Genomic DNA, 18093 nt, shown 5'->3' with positions numbered 1-18093 from the left:
GGGTAGAGAGAGGAAGGGTCTAAGAGGGAACAAAAATCCAGAAGTTTGAGAGAGAAGTTCACAGAGTGCACTTTGCAGCAGGATATGGATTCCATTATACTCTATTTAGCACCTCAAATAAAAGAAAGTCTTTGAAAGAGATGTCAGTAATAGAGAAAGAGAATCATGTTATTCATGATATTTCCTGTTTGATTCGTGGAAAAATAATAAAGGACTTGTTCTATTTATTGTTAAAATGAAGATAACTGTTGACTTTTTTTTTAAAAAAAGATATTTTAATTTAAAGTCAGACATTAGTAATTCTTTTTAAGAACAATTTTTCAGTCCTCTAGTTCTTCAGAGCATCCTTCACCATTACTGAACCTCTGAGATTCCTAGAGGAGAGCCTTTTTGTTTTATTAGTAGATCTCCAAAGATTTGATGGAATTTTTCTGTCTTGCTTTTCTAAAAGTGGTGTTTTAGTGCTGGGAATCCTTTACCCTATTTTATAGAAGTAATTAAAATGCATAATCACAATGCACCCCTCTAACATTGTAGCTTAAAACATATCAGTCAAATAAATCAGGTAATTCGAAGAACTAAGTTGCGCATTATGTGTTTAGTAGCTGAGTAAAGGTTGGTTTGATTTTTGTCATATACTTCTTCAGTTTTCAGTTGTTTTTAGTAGAATCTTAAAATAGTAGTGTTCAGTAACTTAAGATAGTAACTTCAGGTCTTTTGGGAAGAGAGAAGCTGGTCACATGACTTAAAGTGCAGGACTGAAAATGGAGAGTTTTTGCTTCCTTGAGAGAGATATGTGGTATCTTACTTTATAGCGCACAGCAGTTTGCTGATATGAAAAAGGAAGATGGTGGTGATCTCTTGTCAAGACAAAGAAAGGCTACTGAGTGTCTCAGATGCTGTTTATACTGCTTGTATTTGCTCTAATACCTTTTAGAACAGACATGGTTTATTTCCAGGAGGCTGTCTCTGTTGTGCTCAGGAGAAAAAAAGAAGTACTTTGACCTGTATTCTGCCTGTGAAACATTCTTTGTATCAAAACTATTAAGTGAAGGAGGCAGCTTAGAAAAAGTGATGAAAAGGGAGAAAATGCCAGTAAGGTTATTTCTAGAGTCCATAGAAGTAAATGAAAAGCAGGAGCAATATGAAGAAAGAGATTAAGTCTTTTAGATAGTATATCCATTAGCTCTAGTAAGAAGAGAAAAAAAAGTAAAGTAAGCTTTGTCCAGTAACTAGGCTTTTGTGTCTTCCTAGAAATAAATTCTAGTTATTCTGAAGGCTTAAAAAAATCCTAATGAAAATTATTTGGTAACAAATACTTTATAAATGCGTGTGCAGCAACACTGTAGGAATTCATCACAGTTCATCTGAAAGCCTTTCTGGGAGTTAACTCATTAGCTATTTTAAGTCAAGCAATGCAATTATAGACATAGTCTTGTGTTCCACAGGTTCTAGGACTTATATTATAAATTATTTATTGGAAAATGAAGGTATAAATTATTTTAAATTTCTCCCTCCTCTTTTTTATTTTATTTTATTTTTTAAACAGTCCCTGTTCTCTGACATATCATTCGCTAGGAAAAATTTAAAATCCTTTACCTGGTATCTTCAGTGTAGTTTGGTGAACCTTTTACTTCTCTTAAAATGATCTTTATTCCTAGCCACTTTGAGATTTTAAATCAATATCTATTTCTCCTTCTATTCTTCTTTTTCTTTCTTTTTCTTTTTTTTTCTAATTGATCCTGTGGGAACATTTCTGAGACTCCTACTTTTCAAGGTTTGGAGAAAGTGCAAGTGCTTTTGTTCAGGGATGCCTACGTGTCTGTCAGGGCATAGTGGACAAGGATGATGGATTATTTATTTTCTTTGTGTCTGTTCTAAAACCATTATCACAGTGACTGTAAGTTCTGAGAAATTCAGTGGAGAGAGAACCTCAGTCTGGGAATGTATTGATAAATTACTCCTGTATACTGATTGGCTACTGTTACTGCTTTTTATTTCAGGTTCTTCTTGATGAACTTTCTTCCACTAAATATTGGGTATCCACACATGTTTCAGACCATAGCGGATTTCATTACCGCCAGTTCTTGCTGAAGTCCTTGATAGGCAGAACTATGCCTGACAATAATATGCTAGTACAAAAACAAATGATAAATGAGCAAACCCCTAGCCTTCAAAAGGAGGAGGAAGGTGAAGTGGCAGAGGCTGCCTGTGCAGAAGAACAGAGCATGGATCTCCCCCATCATTTAAACGAAGAGTTAGAACTCTGCACTGATTTAATTGATACTTATCCAGGGCATGAAACTTTGTGGTGTCATAGGTAAGAGGATTTTGTCAGAAGAGTGTTGTTCTGATTATTGGATTGTTCTTTGCCTAATGTTTTCAGAAATATAGTTGTTCTGAACTTAAAATGTACTGCTCATTAACAGACTTCTAATCTAATGTATTCTGAGCCTTTTATTTTTCTCTTGAACCTTTTCCAGAGCTATTGAATGGATAATTTGATTGAGCTTAAGCACCTTGTAGGCTTAAGCTCCTTGTGTCCCTCCCTCTAGAGGGCAGCTGGTGCCAGAGACATCCTTACTGTTAATCAACCTCCTCACACTTAATATTTAAAAGGACAAAAGATAGACAAAAGATGCATCAACTGCAGAAAACCTCCATATTGCCAGCTGGGTATTCATCCCTGGATAGGTAGTAGCAGCATTGTCTAAGCCCCCCCCTTTTTTTTTCTTTTTTTTGCTTCATTCCATTCAAATGAATGAATACATAACATATTTTTGTGTTTGATTCTCTCTCTCAGCGTAGTGTTTTGTTACCTGGCTCACTCTAGTTATGCTTTTGGATGTGTGCTGATATGTTACCCAAACCTTCTACGAAAAGTGTATGTTGCATTAAGTAGTTTTGTACCTTTTCCAAGTACAAAATCTGTTCTGTTTCTTAAATTCAGGACTCGTCATTTATAGGATCACATTTCAACTGTGTGGTAAATACAGAAAGAGGCTGAGGGAGAAACTGCTGTGATACACATGCAACGGTTGCTTTCACAGTTAAATCCATTTCTTTGACAGATGTTTTCTATGCTGAACAGAGAAACTGCACTGATGACTTCTGATGCCAAAAATATAGATATTTTTTGATACAGTTTTCAGTCAGGTTTCAGTCAGAGATCAGACATCATAGGATTACAGGCGCATTGAGATAGCAGGAATCTGTACATGATACATAATGCTTTTGACGATCCTAGATTAAATCTGTTCTGGAAATAGAGAAAAAAAAAAGCCTTCCTGTTTGGAAGGAATGGCTTTGGAACCATTTTAGCATAGACAGCAACAGCACATGTTTCTCACCTTTGCCTATGCTGCTTATCTTCACCTTGGCATCAAGTAACTGAGTGCATGGTGCCTCTGAGCTTGTCTGTAGCATGTGAACTGTGCTAGTGGATTTTGTGCAGTAATAGCCGTTTGGAAGGAAAATAGTAAACTTCGCAGTTCCTTAAAAGATGTTTGAGATACCGTTGGTTGGATAGTGGTGTAATTTTTACTTCTGAGCTAGACGTAGAGAAATGCAAGGATTCATTTCTGTTTGTTAAACTTGAAGCTAGCACACTCTCTATCTGCTTTCAGTCAGCTGGAATTTACTGTGTTTGTGGGAAAATCTGCTGGTATGGCAAACTGACATTTAATATAAATATGTTCAGCAATGGCAGTAGATTATATTCAGTGTATGACTTTTTCTTTCTTTCTTCCTTTCTTTTTCTCTGAAGAAGGCGTGTATTCTACCTTCAGCACCACCTACACAACAAAATTCCTCTTCTAAATGTGGTGGTGTCATCTGTGGACAGCAGTGATGAAACTTTGAATAGTTCACAACCCAGTCCTGCGACCAGTCACCTGGCACATGCTATGGATGTTGATGGTTTGAATGAATCCAGCAGCAAGCAAGGTTATACCCAAGAAACAAAACGTCTGAAGCGTGCCCCTATGCAGGACTCCCTTGGCCCAGAAATGGAATACAGGTTCATTGACAAAGTTTTGTCAACTTGTAGAGACGTGGATCAAATCAGATTTGCTACTGCATATCGAAAATGGTTAGTTACTTTTTTAGGTCAGTGAAGGAAAAGTTCAAAGCCTGCAGGGTGATTCTTATAGTGCAATATTCTCTTTTCAGACACAAATGCATGTCTTGGTTGCAAGTGTTAGCTAACCATGTGATTCTCACTTTTAATGGTCAATGCTAAAGTTCATATTCAGAGTAGATGTCTGTCACTCTAATAAAGAACTAGCATACTATTTTGCTATCTTTAATCCTTTTAAAAATCATTCTCTTTCTACTTGTGGCAGCTTCCTATCATACTATTTTCCTATTTTTTAACTTCTATATTAAAATGGACTCTGAATAATTTGGCTTTAAGAAAAGAGTCTGAAATGCTTTTGAAACAGGTGGAGTGTCTTGAAAAGAAACAGAAGGATCTGTCAGTATCGGCTTAAACTGTTTCCATTTTGTTCCTCTTTACTGTAGTAGATCCTGCTAGTATGTTACAAAACCTTATTGGGTTCAGGCTTTGTTCAGCGAGGGCTATTATTTTTGTATTAGCAGTCTTTGATAGAAGACCAGACTGCAATGTTTCTTCTTCCAGTGTCCATTAATAGTATTGCAGTCATGCTCGCTATTATTATAATTTGGGGATTTTTTGCTTATTATCACATAAGTTTCATATGAAAGTCTATAAAGTTAAAATTCTTAAAAGCAGGAAAATTTTCTTCCTCACACATGCGTGCACACACGCATTCACAGTCAGAACTATATTGGAAACATTTTTCTTCAGACAGACATCTTTATGATCATTTCCTACTTTGTATTTATTTATTTATTTTACCTCAACAATCCAGAGTTAATGACACTTGACACACATTTCTGAATGTATTGTGTACACTACAGAATTGCAGCCTGCTAAATCAGATATCTGTAAGTTGTACATGAACCAGGATTGTGCAAATCCAATAGAGGATAAGGCAAAAAGTAATTCTGCTGATTGGTCATTGAAACTATACAGTTAAAAAAAAGAAGCAGCAAGGAGCTATCTCTTCCCTTTTATTCTTCTTTAGAGCCTCAGTTTTAGGGTTTGGGGTATTTTCTGGCCCTTCTTTCTTCAACCATATAGTTCTGTTTACGTAACTGTAAATGTTAAGGGAATCTGATATACAAATTTCTATTTCCATGGAATTAAACATGGATGGATTATTTTGTAATTTCCTTAGAATTTACCTAGTTAAGAGACTTCTACACTAATGGAATTGTGGTGATCCAAAGACCCAGTGCAGAAATATTGTACAGCTGTAGAATTTTGTGCAATGGCATCATTACCTCTGTTCAAAACAGATACTACTTGCTGAGGGGATTAGATATTCAAGCTAAAGTCCTTGCCAAAATGTTATATGTTTGTCCTGCCCAAAGTGCCTCTTGACTGTAAGTTTCAAGCTATTGTTTCTGTTGGGCGGGGAGCAACGATAAGGGGGAAACAGAGGTAGCCCACTCAAAAAATTACCACTTGAAGAAGAACGCTTGAAATATGCGTAATTCCAGCAATACTAAATAATTTGGTGGATAGGAGTTACTCTTTCCATTTCAAAATGAAAATAGACTACCTCTGGTCTTAGTACATTCATAAGCTCATTTCAGCCACAGAATAGCTAACAAACATTTCTAAATGTATGCTGTAATGTTTACAATTCCTAAGTAAGACTCGAGAACCTTCATGGCAAAGCTTTGCCTGTGTGAGCATCTGTGCTTGCAGCTTTACAGCTGGGGATATACATGGCTGTTTGTTTTCAGATGCTCTGGGATATTTTTCTTCAATGATTGTTTTAATTACAGAACAATGTAATCATGTGGGAAGGAGGGGTTGGAATGGAGTGAAAGGATTATTAGATTATATGATGTTGTCTCTATTACCATTGAAAAATGAACAAGAACTTTTTATCCGTACTAGACTGCACGTTGTTTTCTGTGTGCAAAACACATGTTAAAACAAATGTAATAATCTGTGTTAACTTATGTAAAGATAACCAATTAATGACTAGTATGTTCCTGGAAATTGTGAAGTCAGCTAATGTTCTTTGCTGTGGATCTGTTCTTCGTCCTAGGTTACTTAGTAACTTAATTGTTTTGGCCATTTACCTTTGCAAAATTTACCTGTTTATCAGAAAAGTATTAAAGGAGGGAGCAGACTGGGGGACAGGACAAGAAATACTGCTTGAACTGTAGAGGGAAGAAGTGTTCTCTTCTCCTTGCACTGGAATGACTGAGATTTTTAGAGAAACTTGGAAGAGTTATGACAGAATCTGACTTGAAATCCATTATATATTTTTTCTAGACTATAATCTGGAGTTTTTAGAGTCTTAGAACTGTGTCATGAAAATACTATGCTATCAAATTTGACAATCCTTCCATCGTAAACACTTAAGATAAAACTGCTGCCCTCAAATACATGTTTGTAGCCCCTATTAATTGTTAGCAGGGGTTATACATACTTGTGCAAATACCTGATTTGATCCTATAGAGCTGAATAGAGTTGTATTACGTTTTCATACCTGGAAAATGTTCTGATAATTCTGAGTAGAGATAGTGCTAATAAGTTACCACATTTACAAAACACTAATGGCTGTAGTATGACTCCAAATTGTAGGTTTTTAAAAGCTACATGTGATGGAAATAGTCTTTTTTTTTTTTTTTTTAATCCAATGAGACTCATTACATTTAAGAAGTATTTGAGAGTACAGTTTACCACACAGAAAACTACACAGTAAAAATAAATAAATAAACTGTTTGTAGCAGGTCGTGTTTTCTAACAGTATGAGTGATGCTAAAGAAGAAAATGTATAGCTAAATTACTCAAAGCCTCTTATGTAAGGCCTCTTATATGTCATTGAAGATACATTTTCAATAAATTATAAAAAGCTCAGAATTGTATGATATTCTGGAACCATGAGCTTTGTAACATAGTGTTTTTAACCGCTCACTATTTATTCTTTTTTTCCCTTAAATAACTTAAGTAGCAGTTTTAAAAAAATTGGCTTCAGGGCATTGGCATATACATAAAGGTTACTGAGTACAGCTCCGCAGTGTTAAGTAATATATGTTAGTCATTTTGTGTTTCATAGATCAGAGCATTTTAACTTAGTCCTCTTGTGGAGGAACCATTCAACTGAAATTGTAGAGTAGAAGGCTGTCACTCTTTGAGGTTCCTTCTGATATAAATCAAAATTTGTACATCTGTAAACATCTTCACAAAAAGCTCATCATCTTTACTGATTTTATCTTGTGCTGTAATATGTGCCATTTAAATTGATTCAAACTTTTGTTAATTGGATTAGTCTTTGAGCAATTTATTTGTGTTAGAAATATGTTTGTTCCTCAAAATCTTTTATTTAACTTGAAACTACTGAAATGAGAACAGGAAGGATCATATTTTTAATGTGATAAATTTTGTTATGTGCATTAACTATTACTTCATTGGCATTTGGTTAATCGTTTTGTATGCTACAACCACTGGAGCAACGTGCAGCATTAAAAATAGCTACAATAACAAACTAATATAAACTTGTTACTGGAATCCATCCCTGTATTTGTTGTGATTAATACTTGTTAATCTATTCATGTTTGCATGTTACAGTGTTTTGTTGACTTCTTTTACATTTTGTTGTACAGTTAACATCCTTATGTTTAATATGTGGAAAAGTAAATTTTCAGTTTATACTGGTTGATTACTTACCTTTTATAGAACTTATTTTAAGAGAAATAAGGAAGATGTTAATATAGGGAGAAAGATTAGATTCTCTTTTCCAATCAGAGTTTCAGGCATTTCAAGTTTTGTGTTAGTGCTACCTAATCAGAACATGTAGATAAAACTTACGAACAGGAGTACCTTTTTTATTCTATGCAGGTCATTAATGAAGTTTTAGAACAGTACTGTATAATAGTGATGAATTGAAACAAAGGGTCTTGAAAACACTTGTCTGCATAGCCAGCCGAGCAAGCAAACCTTTTTAGAATAATGTATAATACAGTGAACGCAGTGTGACTATCACAGAGTAATTTAAGCAATGAGTCTTCAGAGACTTCATTGAATTTTTGTATAAGTTTTTTTTTTTTTTTTTAGTTTTGCTTTACCTTCTACATGAGAAGAGTGGTCCTCAGCTTTTTGGATTTTGTAGAAAGTGAACCTTTGCACTTACAATGAATGGGGAAAAAATGTATTGGGCTCTGTCTTCTACAGAGACTTTGAAAAAAGCAGTGAATTGAAAGGTAGATGTGACTTCTAAATGCATGTTTGTGCTGTTCTCTTTTGATGATGAGAATTCTTTACACTTAGAATTTACTGGGAAGAAAGAGGGGAAAATCACCTATTCTAAATGCATTTAACATTCAAGTTAGTTTCAAAGGAAGGCCAGTGTCCTTGTCTAAAATAATTTTCCTTCTTATTTTTCCAATGTGTTCAGAAACATGTTTCCTTCCAAACTTCTTGTCTGTTCTTCCAACCAGCAAAGAAGAATGTAGCAAAGTATTGGAGAGGTGGCCTCACATTTAATATTTAGATAACTCTGACTACCTCCCGAAAAGTGCTCTGATATCCTTAAGTGGAGTTCATTAGACTCAGTTTTTGGTACCTCATATTAGGTCTCGATACTCTTTCAGAGGTAAAATGCAAGAGCTTTATCTATGAAGCCGTCTAGTTTGCCCAGAAAAGTTCAAACAAGAAAAAATAAAGGAAAATGTTCAAGTTGTGGTTGAAGTCAGGAAAATCATTAACATTCATTAGGTTTTTCCTCTGAAAAAGCAGTGTATTGCTGAAAGAGAGGAAATACATGCTTCCAGAAAATTCTTTGTAGTCAGTTTATGCTTTTGAAATATTATAAACCTGATATTTCCTTGTGGCTTTTACTTAGTGTGTAATGTTACTTCTCAGGGCATAGACTATCATAGTGAATTAGGGTACATTTTTAGAGTTTATAGTCATTAATTTAAAAAAAGAAAAAAAAAAGCTGAACATGTAGTAACTGGCTTTTAAGATTTGTTTTTGTCTAGAATAGTTTTTTGTGTCTAGCCACTAGCTATTACTGTACCTAGTTACCTGCTTTAGACTTCTCATATTATCTGCCACTGGTACTCATCTTCTTTACACATATTTTGTTCTGCATATTTAGTTACTGTTCCAGTCTGGCAGAATGTTCCTGACTGTTGCTGGGCATCATTTGAAATTTACCTAGTGCCATTCAGCAGGATATTTCATATCTTGGAAGGTCATATATTGTAAAGCTACAGGATGGGGGTTTTTTTACTCTGTATCTATGTTGACACATTAGGTAGCTTTCTTTTGTCTTTTTTTGTAGATTTTTTTTTTAAGTCTTGGTAGGAGTCTGATCACTAGAATTACAAAAACTTGTAGTTATTGATAGCCAGCATAGGTTTGTACATGAAACAAGTATTCCAAAAAGCAGAACTCTCAACCGAAACCTAGTTGATTAAGCATCCTTATCCGTACCAGCTGGAAACTACTGTTAATCCAAGATATAGATAGTGAGGGAGGAGAAGGAAAAAATTCGCGGCACACAGGTGCATGTTTTGTTCATGTGATGCTTACGAAATAGACTATAATTATGGTAGCATAAAGAAATTTTCTTGGAAGACATGTTCTTGTACATTCATTATGTAATGATTTCGTAACTTTGTTCACCAGTAATAGTTGTATTCCCTATTTGGTTGTGACGAGTGAACAGATGAATGGGTTTTTTAAACATGAACAGGCTATTGCCTGTTACTGAAATATCACATAAATGATAGAAGGTAAGGTACCAGAACTTGTTTTTACAAGACAAAATACAGGTATATTTACTGTGATCATTGCCATTTGTTCCAGTACTTTCTTTTTGTGATGGCTAAATTTAAAACTGAGTAATCATTTTGTAAAAGCACTCCAGAGAATGATGTTCTTTAATGTCATATAATAGAAAATAGGAGTTATCTTGAATTGTTTTAAGTAGCACTTAAGTTCCCATGATAGTAAAGGTCAGTACTACAATATTTATGTGAACCATTAAACACTAATTCTTAAACATCATCACCTCCATCACAGTACTATTCCATATAGGGCAAAATATTTATTTTATCAAGAGGCATGAAAAAAAGATTTAATTCTTACATCTTTTATATTAGGAAAAACAGCTCTTTTTAACCATAACAATATTTTGAATTTTATGAAAAATTCTCAGATACACAGTTGTGACTGTTGTGAATTTTAGCAGATTTCTAGTGCTGATTAATTAGATAAATGGTAAGTTTTTTTTTTTTAGCAGAAAATATAAAATGATGACAAAACAGTAAGACACTGGAAAGAAGTCCGATAAATAACTGTTCTACAGCATACTGAGTATAAAGCATTAAATTTGTCTTTCACTATGCTACTTTGTTATAGGATAAATTTATTTCAGATAATATTTTCTGTCATGAATAGGAAATCTTACCTTAGCAGGTATGAATAAATGATCTGTATTTATTCTCCCACAATAAGTGTGTGTGTATGTGTGCGCGCAAGCACAGGTGGATGGATGGTAGTACTGTGTTAACGTAATGCTCTGTAAAAGGACAAAATTTCCCATATATAGCTATTTTTATGTAACACTGGTGATCTATGAACAGATTTTTTTCTGCGGAAGACTTATCTTAAGTCTTTGAATCTGTCTAGATCTGCCAGTATCAGATTTACTGAAAGCAGAGAGGTCTCTTGCTTCCCCTCTGCAGTCTAGTCTGTCTTCATTCCATGATCCTCGGGCAAATGCTGTTCATCCACAAGTCAAATTACTGGTGGCATTGCTTATTCTCGGTGTTGGTAGGGAATGTTTGAGAAAGTGAAAGAGTTTGTAAGGTCCTGCAAGTTTAGCTGGGAGAACTGGGAAGCATTCAGTCAGTGTCCTGTCTGCAGGATACCTTCCAAGAGTCGTCCAGGAAGGAACAAGCAGGCACATTATGGATGAAGTGCTCTAGCACCTCAAGAGACTAGGAAGCAGAAAGCATGTAAGACAAACTAACTGAAAGTGGTGTTTGAATGCAAACATCAAATAGTGTTTCTGATACTTTCTCATTCACAATGTTTTGTCATGTGGTTCTTTTATAAGAATAGATCACGTTAAAAGATTCTTGAAGTTATAAGTCATCTTGAGTTGTTGTGTTTCTAAATTACTGAGTTTTAAATCTCTCTCAGAAGGTCTCAAATTCATTGGAAAGTGCTAGCACATTTCCTCTCTTCTCCTAGACAATGTAGTTCATTTTGAATGTCTTAAAATGAACACCTAAAATCACAGGGCATTAGTGAAAATATTGTTCATTATTTTAAATGGAAAACTTAAAGAGCAGGGATATTTTCTGCTTTTATGGGAAATATGGCTTGTTTCATTTTGTCTTACTAGCTGCTGGGATGGGAGGCTGAAAGGATTTATAGAAAGCTGTGAGTGGGTAGGTGCAATTTTGGGGTCCATTAAATCAGAGAGCTTAGTGTGAGCAAATAATAAATCCTTCAGAGTTCTTGTACAAAAACAATCTGCAAGATCTGGTCATTAGTTTGTTATCACTTGCATGATTTTACATCTGTTAAAATGAGTGACAGAATTGTCACCGTATTTGCATAGGATCAGGCCCTACTGCAGAAAAGATACTAGCCACTACATGGTAGCTTTGACATATTTAGTGTGATGGATTTTAAGTGACCTCTGTCTTATGTAAGTGGTTGTATTTATGGCTGTTAGGGTAGTATTTATTCATTGAGAATATACTGAGAAGAGACTGTTAAGACTGTGGAATATGAGTACTACCAGATAGAAACAGCTAGGAAAACTTTTCTTGTTAATGGAAAAGATTTTGTACAATGTAGATGTATGGAAACCAGGGTAAAGCATGAGAATTTTGGAAAGTATTGCAAGACATGAATGTAAGTTAATGACTGAGCTCGATGCCAGATACTTAGCGGGGGGTTGGTGAACCTTGAAGGGAGGAAGTCTTAAATACTAAGTGGCTGAAGTCTTACTGTTCTCAAAGTGTGCTGTAAACATTTATGGTGCAACAGTAAACTGCACATTTGTCATCCTGTCATCTCACAAACACTTATACCTAGGCAACAGCTAGTTTCTTTTTTTTTTTTAATGCAGCTACTTAATGTTGATTTGAGATGTTCTAGAATTATTTGTTGTCCTCTAGTACTAGCTCATTTCTTCCACTCTTTTTAATCCTTCTCCAGTGGAACATGATTATAAATCTAACTTTGCTCTGAAGGGAAGTTGAAATTCCACTATATAAACTGTTCAGCTCTCTACTGTCTAGTTAGAAAAATAGGAGGGCATTCTAACACTGCTTTGTAGTTGTTCACACTGAGTTTTATGTTGTTTATCTCAAATATTTTGTATTGCATGTTAATTATATTTTTACATATCCCAGTAGTACAAAATATATTTAAAAAACACCTCTTGAGTCGGTCCTAACCATTCTATGCAGATGTCTTCCAAAATTTACAGGTACAATTTTAGTGGTGGTAGTTGGTAAATGGATTTTTTCACTTATTTATCAGCAGACTTGTTTTTATATGTATTAGTGACAGAATGTACTAAGCACAGCTGTAAGTTATTGTATTTCTGTAGAAAATGGAAAATAGTATAAAATTGTTTTTGTTAAATGTTGGCAGTTTTTAAATAAACTTCTAATCTCCCGAAAATCTCTGTGTGGCGACTGTTTAACCTAGAGTCTAAATTCATTGTTTGTTTACAAACAGGTGTCATTAATTAGTGCTGATCTCTTTTCCATAGTAAGCTGCTGTTGCAATAGGGACTGCATCTTTTTGTATGAACATAATGTAGTGTCAGCAGATTTAATTCATGGTCTATTTAAGCATCAACAGTTAAGATATTTTCAAATGCATTCCTGCATGTTTGGTTTGAGCATAGCTTATGCAGGGATGAAGGGATGCTTTTAAGAAACTTGCTCTTGACAATAGACAGCTGATGGCTCTCTCTAGAATTTTAAAACTTAGCTGAATAAAGTTCATGTTTCTATAACGTCCTTGATTTTCAGCATCCAGTGCATTAAAGTGCTTGCCTCTCTTAAATCTGGAAGGTCAGCTGTAATAGCTTGTGCCACATGAACAGCAGTCTTCCTAGGGTCCATCCAAACTCCCTGTGCTTATAGACTGGATAGAAAATGTATCACATCTGAAAAGTATGAAGCTATGTAACTGCCTCTTTATGTTCAAACAGTATGCTTTGCTTGATTCAAAATAGAGATAACAGAGAACTGTAGTGCTTTGCAGTTGGCTGCTTTTAGAACAAAACTTTTGCTACATAAATGTGATGAAAGTGCTTGATAAGAATCCTTAGATGACACCTAAGCTGAAACTGAGGAAAAAAAATTTTGATTTATGGTCATTACTTTTCTAAATTTCCTAATAATGCAAATATATATGCATTAACGCCTAGATCCACAGTGTGAGTTCTTAGACATGCAGTTGTTCTTCTCAAACAACATTCTATCTTATGTATAATTTTTGAGTTTTTATTAATATTATTTATCAAAATCCTATGTTAAGATGTCTTTCATAGATTAAGGTAAAGCTACAGTATAACTCTTTCCAATGCTTGGTTTATCAGATCAGTCAACAGTTCTCTAAAGATCTGGCATTCCAGGTTGCTCTCCAGATGACTCTGAGGTTCACGATATTTACATAATTATTGATACAAGCAGAATATGCTTTTTTCCATCTAAAACACGACTGTACTAGGTTATTCTAGTATAACAGATGTATAAAAAAAGGTGTTTCATATAAAGTTAGTTGCATATTTTAGATACTTCATGGAAAATGACTGGAATCCTAGGTCCAATCATTTTTAGTTTATTTGCGTGGTTTTTGGATTGTCGTGTCTTGGTGTCTTCATAGAATCATAGAATTGGTAAGGTTGGAAGGAACCTCTGGAGATCATCTAGTCCAACCCTCAAATGCATGGTCCATATGGGGATAGAACCCGTGACCTTGGCATTATTAGCATCTTGTTCACATGTGAAAAGTCATGGATGGCATTAAAATAATGTGATGTTTCTGCTTAGGCATCTCTTCTATTGGCAGTTCTCTGGTACAGAGCTTCAAATATTCCACACTGTTTTCTAGTTCTTAATAAATATCAGTATTCCTCAGCAACTCATAAGCATCTGAGGATCATAAGCACCTTCAAACTCCTTGCTTGACATCAGAAAAATATGACTTTGGAGCATTTGTTTTGTTTTGTTTGTCAAATAACTTTAAGAGGTTAGTACCCTTTTTGTGTAGGCTTTTTGTGTTCATTACCCTCTCATTTTCATATTTGCAAATTTGATTGCTATTAAATATATACATATTTCAAAGAAATATCAAGCATCCATACAGCAGTAAATAGAAGGCTTTTAATTTTCCTTAGAGAAGCACCATAAAATAAAGTTTTGGACAAGGCTACAACATTTTCAGTGCAAAGAGACTTATTATTTTGACCAAAATAGTCATACATAGTACCTGTGCTACTGTTCAAAATCCATTTACCTAGATTAGTGGTCCCTAGGGTTTGATAACTTACTGGTAACTGTGGAATAAGAGACTACTGCAGCTGAGGGTTCTGCTTTCCAGCCTGCTTGCAGAGTCAGGGTTTTGGGAACTACTGCTGTGTATAAATACATACATTTCCATGTGTATTGAAGGAGTCATATTGTTGAAACACAGCTACTTGAACTATGCAAAAGTCTAAGTGTAAAACTTTAATGCTATTAATGAAACCATGTGAAAATGCAAAGGAAGGCTGTGTGACTTAGGGTGCTGCTGAGACCATCCTGGTTTTTTTTAAGTATTGCTTAAAGTCAATGTATGCCAAAATCCATTGAAAATTATCAGTATCAGTTATGCAGTTTGGCCCACATGACACAATTAACAGCTATACTGAACAACTGCCTGCTCCTCAGAACTCTTGATATTATACATATTCATGTTTTGCACACTTAGCAAATTACTTGTAGTCCAAGAGATTATTTTCTCCCCTATATCTAAGTGCTTCCTGCAGGATTTTAATAGAAGAATGAAGCTAGCGTCATTGTTGCCCTTTTATTTGGGCCTATGAGCAAAACTTCCTCCTCCCAGTTTTCATACTTTACACAAGAGCTAAATACCAAATACATATTTTAAGCAAAGTACTTGTATACTGAATCCATACATTGCATTGCCTCTTTTCTGAAAGATTTGAAATGGAAATTTCCTGTTGTGACAGGTAGGCTATTTCAAATAAAAACTTAAAACTATCAGATATTTGGTATGTTTCAGCCTTGCTTGTGCAATTTATAAAGGAAAACTCCATTGAACTCCAAAAACTGTGTTTTAAAAGGAGTTTCCCTTTCTGCTCACTGGGACACTGAAATGCTGCTGAAGTACAAAGTGTACTTTGGAAAGGTAGTAGGGATCTTCAGAATATTTTATTTATCCTTTCATAGCTAGTCTTTCTGGTGTCCTTCGTTTGCTGCCATTAAGAACCCTGCAATGAAGCCAAGCAACTATTTTGGTAAAAAGAATAGCTATTGCTTCTGAAGAAGCTGTGATACTGTCATTTGTCTGTAGATATGCTCAAGTGATACAGGCTTGGAGGTTTTCTTGTTTGTTTTCTTTTTCACAAATTGCTGTTTATTCACCTATGGTATTTACATTTGGGATCTATTTCTCTCATCTTCATGGTATAGGCTGTAGAACTGCCAGCTGAACCATCAGGACAAACAACTTACCTGAAACTGAGTACAATTAACAGGAGAATTTTATAGAAGCACCAGCAAGAAAAACAAGACGATAAAGCACCCAGCTGATCTTTTGACATGTATCTGCCCGTTGGTTTATTTTCTTCTCTTTTTATTATTATGTATGTTATATCATAAATTGTTAAAAGTTTACTAACTTGTTGGTTAGTAAGCTGATTTTTCAAATGTATGGAGCCCCTCGCTGTTCCCCTAGAGTTTGTTTGGTGTTGCTGTACCTTTAGAAAGGAAGCTGTGGATTCACTGTTTGCTTTCTAATCAAACATTTGAAACACATCTGAGAACTTCTTTTCAACAGTTTCCAATAGAGAAGCAAAAAAGAAAGGAAATAGAAAAATGTGTATGTCAGGAAATATCCCAGTAGAGAAGCTGGTGGAGCACAGGGGAAAAAAGCAATTTTGTCACCAGTCTTGCATCATTACATACATGCGAGGCAAGGGTGAGTTACTATGCAGGCATTGACAAGCTTAGAAAGCAGTAAAGCAGTGTGTAAAGAAAGAGAGCAGTCTTTTGAGGGCAGGTGCCTTACATCGCTTCAAGTGGAACGCTCACAAGGGACGGCATTTATTTTACTGTGGGACAGCTTTTTATTTCCTTTGCATATATGCTATCTCAACTCTGACATTCCCTGTAGAACTGATTGGCATTTGTTTGGCTGTACTAAGCTTTCCTGGTGGCTTGCAGCTCAAAGCAGTAGGCAGAAAAAAAAAGACTTTTAGCTGCAGAACACATGGTGTTTCAAACATCTTGTTCTCAGTATAAACTTGCATGTTTAAAAACAAGTATTAATTCAGTCTGCCTGGTGTCTGCATGTTGAGATTCAGATACCTATTTTTTAAGGACAATGAACTTGAGAGATATTAGCGCCTTAAGTGACTATTTTGTAGTTTTCTCTATCTCCCTGTGAAATAGGGCAATATTGATCATGTTTTATATATAGGCTATTAATATAGGAAGGCTAAACACTCTATCTGTCAAAATTGACTAATGCTTTGAAAAAAAACTGGGGCTTTGTATACAGATTTAATGTTATATATTTAATGTTATATATTATACAGTGTTTAATGTTATATATTATACAGTGCTTTTAATGTTCAGCACTCTGTTTTTTTTCAGTGTCAGTGCTCTGTGTTGCTCAGTACACCATAGTTTCTGTTGAGCACCCAAAAATGAGGACTACTCAGTGCATACATATTTTTAAAAAATCCCATTTGTTAAAGAACTGTCACATGAGAATTCTGTAGAGGAGGCACCTGGAATACATTGCTTTAGTGTGGCCCTTAGTTTCTGTATGGCATATGGCATACACACAAAGGAAAACAATTCAGTTTGTATTGGAAGTATCATTATGGTAGTTCCAAACCTTAGTTTGATTGTGTGATCTTACTATTCCTATATTTTCAATAAATCCAAAAACATATATACATGTAGATATTTCAGTTTCTAGCTTCCTCAAAAACAGTAAATGGAAAGTGCTTGGAGGAAAGAGCAATGGACTTTTATTTTTTACTATGACTGCAAAATTATATAGTACGGTATAATTGCAGCAAAGAATCTATGACATTTTTATTATATACCACAGAAAAACCACAGTATTTAGTCTTGATATTGATATTTTTTGTTTGTATTGCATATTTAAAAACTTAAGAGTTTAACTGTTTAAACTCCTACCTACCACAATTAGCTTCTAAAGCTGCTAGTAAAAAAGTCCATCTTCTTCCTTCACTATTTAAATATTCTTCAGACCATTCTTATGGTGACATACTATAAAACAAAACACATCACAAGACAGGTCACAAATACCAGCCGATCTTTAGCTAAGATTAAGCTAAGGTAATACCAAGGAAGTATATGTGAACACTATTTAATAGCAAGTTACAATAAGATGAGCTTTTATTTTTTTTAGTACAGCTACTACTGTGATATGTCAGTGCCTCAAAGAAGAAACAGTAAGATATCACACCTTGTGTTTATGAAGGACTTCACCTTGAAAAAATAAGCTTTGCAGCATACTCTGCAGGTTATCATGTGCCAGTGATCCATCGGACCTAACAGATCACAAGGAGAAGGGAGTTTGACGTACCAGCGATGCTTTATTGTGAGTATCTTGCTGTCTCTCATACTCATCAGAGACACCAGCAAAAGTGCCTCAGCTGACTTTATTTCCACTGACAGAAATGAAAAAGGAAAACTAATGTAAAGGGTACTGGTGCCAAGTCATTAATTTAAACCCTGGAA

At 34.9% G+C, this 18093-nt stretch overlaps 1 protein-coding gene across 1 annotated transcript in view; it reads left to right on the top strand.

Moving 5' to 3' along the window:
- The window catches only part of PTAR1 (protein prenyltransferase alpha subunit repeat containing 1), a 32946-nt gene extending 28598 nt beyond the window's left edge, over positions 1 to 4348 (top strand). Inside the window, exons 6-7 of the mRNA XM_062599729.1 lie at positions 2004 to 2320; positions 3767 to 4348. Coding sequence (XP_062455713.1) covers positions 2004 to 2320; positions 3767 to 4115 — 666 coding nt within the window. The 3' untranslated portion in view covers positions 4116 to 4348. The remainder of the gene's footprint in view (positions 1 to 2003; positions 2321 to 3766) is intronic.
- The last annotated feature ends 13745 nt before the right edge of the window (positions 4349 to 18093 follow it).

This window comes from Rhea pennata, chromosome Z (assembly GCF_028389875.1).
Source record: "Rhea pennata isolate bPtePen1 chromosome Z, bPtePen1.pri, whole genome shotgun sequence".
Taxonomy (NCBI): Eukaryota; Metazoa; Chordata; class Aves; order Rheiformes; family Rheidae; genus Rhea; species Rhea pennata.
This window is presented reverse-complemented; position numbering and strand designations above follow the sequence as displayed.